This window comes from Rhinoderma darwinii, chromosome 12 (genome assembly GCF_050947455.1).
Source record: "Rhinoderma darwinii isolate aRhiDar2 chromosome 12, aRhiDar2.hap1, whole genome shotgun sequence".
Classification (NCBI taxonomy): domain Eukaryota; kingdom Metazoa; phylum Chordata; class Amphibia; order Anura; family Rhinodermatidae; genus Rhinoderma; species Rhinoderma darwinii.
In genome coordinates this window covers 6691294-6698800 of record NC_134698.1, presented here as the reverse complement: position 1 = coordinate 6698800, position 7507 = coordinate 6691294, and the positions used below count along the sequence as shown (strand labels likewise).

At 43.6% G+C, this 7507-nt stretch overlaps 1 protein-coding gene across 1 annotated transcript in view; it reads right to left on the bottom strand.

Moving 5' to 3' along the window:
• Positions 1–5951: 5951 nt before the first annotated feature.
• The window catches only part of NTRK1 (neurotrophic receptor tyrosine kinase 1), a 64916-nt gene continuing 63360 nt past the window's right edge, over positions 5952–7507 (bottom strand). The window contains exon 17 of the mRNA XM_075844790.1: positions 5952–7283. Within this exon, the coding sequence (XP_075700905.1) occupies positions 7098–7283 (186 nt within the window). The 3' untranslated portion in view covers positions 5952–7097. The remainder of the gene's footprint in view (positions 7284–7507) is intronic.

Genomic DNA, 7507 nt, shown 5'->3' with positions numbered 1-7507 from the left:
GAAGGCGAAAAATTTACATAACTGTGGCAAACAATTGCTGGCTGTTGTGGTGGGGTGTCATCTCGCTGTGTCCGGATCTGTCTGTGGAGGTACTCTGGCTAATCATTATGGGGGCACACTGCCTGGTTGTGGTCTGTTGGTAAAGCTTGGATTTTATGTGGGTACTCTGACTTTGTGGGCACTCTGGCTGTCATTATTGGGGTATTCTGGGTGGTCAGTGCCTGTGAGGGTACTTCGGCTGACATTATGGAGGCATTCTAGTTGGTGGTTGACTGTGGAGCCCGGGTGACATTGTTGGGGTACTCTGACTAGTTGGTGTCTGGGGGGCTTTATAGCGGTCGTTATGGGGACACACTAATTGGACAATATCTGCATGGGGCACTCTTACTGTCATGACCGGACACTCTGGCTAGTCAATGTCTATTGGGGTGCTCTGGTTGTCATTATGGGGATACTGTAGTGCCCTGTCATTATGGGGAACTCTGGCTGATCAACACTCTGGCTGTTATTATGGCGGCACTCTGACTGGTTAGAGTCAGTGAGGGCATGTTGAATGCTCAAAATCTGTGGGGGCACTCTTGCTGTCATTAAGAGGACACTGTAGTGCCCTGTCATTATAGGGAACTCTGGCTAATCAATATCTACTTATTATGGAACTCTGGTGTAATGATGGGGGTAGGGAAACGGCCAAGTGAGCCCTAATCTACCCACCACTCTGTCCCTACCTACTTGCAACTACCCGCCCTAGGCGACGGGATACAACTGGGCGGCGGTCCCTACGCTCAGTAAGTGCATGAGACAAACAGACAAGGGTACACAAAGCTAAGGGAAGCGGGGCAGTTGCCCACGGCAACACCGTGAGCAACAAGAATTGTGAACGAGCCGAGTCAAACCAGGAGTGTACGAGGTACCAAACGCAGAGCAGGAGAGTAGTCAGTAAGCCAGGGTCAGTATGGAGCAGGATCAAATAGTCAGAAGCTGTAGCTGGGCCAGGAAACCACACGAGAAGAATCACAAGCAAAGGAGGAACAGGAAAGGCAGGTATAAATAGACAGAGGGCGGGAGCTAGCTCCGTCTGGCCAGGCTGTGATAGGTTCTCCCACTCCTAAGCCTGCCATCCTGAGTGGTGGAAGATGGAGTCAGTCTCAGAGACATAGACTCAGGTGCAGACTGATTACCTATGGGCGTGGATACAGAAGTTGTGCCTGGCATTTCCTTTACATCTGGCTGTTATTATATGGGAACTCTGAGTAGTCAGTGTCAGTGGCGGCCCCCTGCTCAATATCTGAAGGGGCACGCTGGCTCTTATTATGGGGTACTCAGAGTGGTCATTGTCAGTGGAGGCCCTCTGACTGCTCAATATCTGTGGGGGCACTCTGACAATCATTATTGGGGCACTTTAGCAGGTGAATATCTCTTGGTGTACTCCGGCTCTCATTGACTGTGGTTGTCACTTAACATTCAGGTGCAAATTTTCCTAGTAACATATTATTATCGTTATTATTATCATTATTTTTATCATTATTATTATATATTTTATACCCGTCAGTGTTGGTTATAACAAGAACTGTAATGATTTTGGTTTTGACAAGTAGAAATTCAGAGGAATCCCATTCATGCAGCCCCTGATAGTCTAGAAATTCTGGCACATGTTCCTGACACGAAAGTGCAAGATAATCCGGAATATGACAAGACAAGATACAGAAAACTGAGCAGAGACCCAATGAGGAGGAGATCCTCTGATTATTTAGGATGTCACCTCTATATACTTTTAATTTAAAGCAAAACTATTGTGTGGTCTGAGGGGGCGGAGCATGACACAGGCATTCAAAAACACCAATGAGAAAATCCCTGTGTCATGCTCCGCCCCCTCAGACTTTGGCTTAACACAACATATCAGTTTTGCTTGACATGTTCCTTTAAATTTTATATACTTTTCTGTGACTGTCTGAACATCCAGAAATTCTACAATTTTAATAATATTAGTAATATTTATCTTCCCTTCTCCTTTAAATCTTAGTGGCAGTCAGAAGGGTACAAGCATAAAGTAGCCGTGCCAAGGCGTGCCCTCACAATGTCACCGCTGGTTACGGCCTCTCTCTCCCCTGGGGGCACTGTGGTCCTTCAGGTAAGAATGACTGTCACTCTCAATAAGACTCTGAGGTGTCTCATTCTGCCATCCTGGCGGAATATCAAAGCCGAGAGGGCACCTTGTAGGGTGCGACGCTTATCTCCGACACACAGAACAGATGCACTTTGTAGTCTAGTGTCAGACCATATTGTCTTTTATGCGTTCATTATTGATTGATATATCGTGAGATATATTTTTAACACCTTCCTGCACTGGACGGGTACGGCAGTTCCTTTTTTTGGACATCTGCATCCCCTTTTGGGTACATCTGACCTCCCTACATACCCAATTGGGGTAACTTTTGGTTAGTTGCGTACAAAAACACGTGGCCCCCTATTGAAGATCATAATGGACCCCTATTATGGTGCCGGATGGTGTTAGTTCCCCTCTGCACCCCATGACCATTGGGCCAACTCCCCCTTGTTTTCTTACAATGCGGTTCCTCTGGGGAGGGGAGTCCTGCACAGGTCATAGCAAAGGGAATGGGACCAACCAGGGCTCCATAGTAGTCACATGGTCCGCCTCTATGGTATATCCGGCCGAATCTCTGGTGACCTATGATTTATCTCTTTATACAGGAAGTCTGGGTCCTTTAAAGTACCCCAGGACTGTCCTTTGATAATGCCTGTTAGGGTATATTTTAGGTATAGACATACGGCAGTGCAATTAAAAAAGTTGCCCCACACATAAAAACACTTTTTTTTTTAGTTAACTTTATTAAATAGCTGTCAGATAACAGTAAATAATATGTACATATTTGGTATCCCCATAACAAGAACATCCTGTACAATAAATTGAACACATTGTTTATGAAAATTGATGAAGAAGCAACAGCATTTGTGTGACATAAAGTAGTGATGAAGGATTGTCTAACCCATATCTCCAGTCCTTAGATCCTCCAGAAACATTTATAGACATGTGACCAATGTAAGCTAAAGGGGGAGGCGGGCAGAAATGGAGATATACAGGAAGTGTCTGTGTAGTTATGTGTAGGCGGGTGACTGGGTGACCAAATACAGCTCTCTATAATCTCCAAAATGGCAGCAGCATCCTATCTGTTTACAGTAGGTGAAGTCCAGTTCTGGAGTACAAACTGCTGCACTAACTCGGCAAAATACTGTGAAGAATAAAATAACCAGAACCTTCATGAAGAAGAAACGGCAAAGCTGTACGGAAATAATAATGGTGAGTATCTAAGACTGTGACATAATATATTTCCTTAAACATTCTTCACCTAGCAAAATTGCTTGATTGATTAGGTCACTGTCCTCCATTCAACAAGATTCATACACTCTTCTCCTGAAATACTTTGTGCTGCTGTGGTCTCTGCTCTTTCCTCGTCTGTTACCTCCCACTTTCCACCATTCCTTGTGACATGCAAACTGGACCTCGAATAACAACATAGGTTGTTGGCCCTCCACAAGAACAGCACACTCCTCCTGAAATACTCTGTGCTGCTGGTACCCCTGTCTGTGATCTCCTCTGTGACATGTGGCCCTGTACTAACTAATATAATAACACAAATAGGCAGCTCAGTTTCCCCCGCAGAGTACTACCCTCTCCTGAAATACTCAGTGCTGCTGTGAACCCCTCTCTTTCCTTTATTTGACTTTCTAATTGTCTCCATTCCGCATTTAAATCATGAATTGCCCCTGCCACATAAGCGGACAGTTCTACATGTCTCCTGAGATCAGCACACTCCTTTTCTGAAATACTCTGTGCTGCTAGATGACCCACAAATAATCACCCATTGCAGCAAAAAGTAGACAAAAATGAGAAAAATTTAATATTTATGGTAATAAATCGATATAACGGAGGGCACAACTTATTACTGTTATTTACCGCGAGAGCGGGGGAAGCAGAATATACAATAGCAAGGCCAGAGCGAGAGACATTACTGGGAAAGAAGAATGAGGGGTCCCTGCCCGAAGAGCTTACAATCTAGAGGAAATATTAACGTCATAACCAGTCTACATATGAGGGGTAAAGGGGAGATACCAGGAAGATTATGGTCGATTTAGGCTTCAAGTCCTCAGATTACATAATATATATATATGATATATCCAAGCACAAGAAGACGAAGGGTGGAGATGCTGAGGGTCGGTATCAGAAATACATGTCAAGTTCTGGATAACTTTGGCACAAGAAACATATCTCCGCTCTAGATGTGGGCCGGTAGTCCTCCATACTGGTTCCGGCACAGACGTAATTCATGCCCAAAGGATAATGTGTCTACAGATTAATTACACACAGAATATCCCATAGAATATCCCATATGAAATGGCAGGAAAATATTGAAGGAACGTATCCAAGAAATAGGTGATATGTCTATGTCTCCATAAGGTCCACCTCATCGGTTGATGGATGGGACCTCCATTGGTGAATAAGGAACCTATTCCATAATATATTAATCCAGGATTTATCCCGACACCAAAGTACTATGCACTTCATCATTTAGGAATATTCCCATTATCCCAAGGAGCGGCATAGTGGTAATGGTTATAGACCAGGAGAAGGTCCTCAACCTTTTTTGGTTTGAGGAACCTATTTTCTTTTAGTCAACCTTTTTACCTTGAGGAACCCCTACGAAATGTTTCCGTCTACTTCAGAGAAGTTTGTTCCGTTCCCATTCTTGGACCGGCTGAGGTAATCCTACCATCCCTACTGTAGCTTTTACTTCTTCGGTCTTCTGGGGGACCCTTGACCAGATTCTACAGAACCCTGGTTGGGTAACATTGCTCCAAGGGGACGTAATAAACTTAAGTGGCTTCAATCAGAAGGAGAACAGTCTACTCATGGAGCCAAACCGTGAAGGTGCCATGTGGCTGTGACATGATGAGGCCGTTGAGTCCTTCTTCCATGTCCTATGGTATTGTAGATGGTCCAGCCTTCTGCTGAGGGATGGACATGGTAGGTATGCTCTGTCTTCTGCAGGCTGCACATTTTGGCACTGGCCCTTGGGCCCCACCTTGTGCACGTATGTTGCGAGGGTTGCAAATGGACCTAGGTCAAGTAGATGGTAATAAGACTAACAACACAATGACATCATAGCATTTAGAGACACTGAGTTGCACTCTACCTGCTTAAGGAGATGCACGGCACTGCAGAAGAGGACTGGCTAAGCTCCCAGCAAAAAGTGACTACGAGGACCTTTGGGTAATAATATGATAATGAAGTAGGGGGAATATAGTGTTAAATACTTTCAACATCCTTTTACAGCTATAATCTACATACAAAGTTGACTTTGGAAATACATTAAACTGCTTTCCTTGTACTGATCCTGAGTTACAGACTGTATTATATTCCAGAGCTGCATTCATAATTCTGCTGGTTGAAATTGTTTACAGACACACCCCTAACAGTTTGGATGAGCTCCTTTAATCCAGGGGGCAGTTAGTTTTTGCTACATCAGATTACTGTATAATGCCTGGTGCAAAGACAACATTTTAGACAGGCAGAGAATGCAGGAAGATGGCAGCTCTAAAGACAACTGAATTTTGAATGCATCTCTGGAGTGTAATAGAGGATGTAACTCAGAATAAGCACAGGATAAGTAATGTAATGTATATATACAGTGACTCCACCAGCAGAATAGTGAGTGCAGCTCTGGAGTATAATACAGGTGTAACTCAGGATCAGTACAGGATAAGTAATGTAATGTATGTACACAGTGACTCCACCAGCAGCATAGTGAGTGCAGCTCTGGAGTATAATACAAATAAAACTCAGGATCAGTACAGGATAAGTAATGTAATATATGTACACAGTGACTCCACCAGCAGAATAGTGAGTGCAGCTCTGGAGTATAATACAAGATGTTACTCAGGATCAGTACAGAATAAGTAATGTAATATATGTACACAGTGACTCCACCAGCAGAATAGTGAGTGCAGCTCTGGAGTATAATACAAGATGTTACTCAGGATCAGTACAGGATAAGTAATGTAATGTTTGTACACAGTAACTCCACCAGCAGAATAGTGAGTGCAGCTCTGGAGTATAATACAGGATGTAACTCAGGATCAGTACAGGATAAGTAATGTATGTACACAGTGATTCAACTTTATATGTACATTAATTCTATATGCAAACCCTAAGATGGTGGACATGTCCTTTAAATAAGGAGAACTGAAGACCTCTGACTTGTCCCTGTGACTGACCTACAACCACCGTTCAGCAGAGATTTTGATATGGACTCTCTTTATTTTATCCTATGAATGACACAAATCCTTACTAATCACAGCAGGACATTTCTATCAATGATACGATGCAGCTTTCAATTGCAACCGGAATAAGTATATTTTCAGCAGCAACGTGCAACTCATCGGAATGGGTAAATTTAGGTGAAGGATCCATCAGCATTACAGAGTATAGAATTCTAATAAATTAACATATATGGGAAACGATCCATTGCCTCATAGGATAGGAGGAAGCCATGTTTAAGAAAACCTTGATGGACGTAGAGGACATAACATAGAGTCATGGTGTCCACCTGGAGTCAAGACTCATCCTTGAGGGCCACGTTATAGTTGACTCAGCTATATCTTCTAATCACACTAGTGTCCTCTAGGAGACATTGGGTCTGTCCTCTAGGAGACATTGGGTCTGTCCTCTAGGAGACATTGGGTCTGTCCTCTAGGAGACATTGGGTCTGTCCTCTAGGAGACATTGGGTCTGTCCTCTATTGTGCGTTCATAGTCCTCGCCTTATTCGCCATAGTCCTCGTATATTCCATAATCTGTTTCTACTAGGACCTATCTCGGCATTAAAGTTCCCTTCCCTACCACAATTCAGCAGATGCAATGGAGACATTCTGTCCAGGCGAGATCTAGGACCTTATATCAGTCAGAAGTCTATAGAGGTGAAGCGTTAGCAAAGCTTCTTCTGCAATATTTAACAGAGTGATGGACTTGCAGGAGATATTAAAGCGGTCATCTTTGGTCTTCATAATCCGTTGCTGATTATTCTACTGCAGAATGTCTAAATATACCGGTGGGGCCTTGACAAGAGCTTGAAGCTTGCGGTGGATCTCCTTAATGTTGAGCCTCTGCTGAGGTTCTCTTTGCCAGCAGCCTTGCATAATGGAGTAAACTTCAGTAGGGCAGGTTCTTGGTCTTTCGAGAACTCGTCCTTGGGTGATGCATTCAATGGCCTAAGGTAGAAGGAAGTCAGATCAGTTGACATGAAATGAATACAGAAGAACATGGTAAACCAGGTCAGAGATGACCTCAAGCTATAGTCCTAATTTCACCATTGTCTCCTCTAGTGGAAATGTGCAAGTCAACCAGAAGTATGTGGAGAAGTTTCTCATGAGGAACCATACTTTGGAGGATACGGGACCAAAAATTATATTCTATGCCATCATATTGAGCTCCA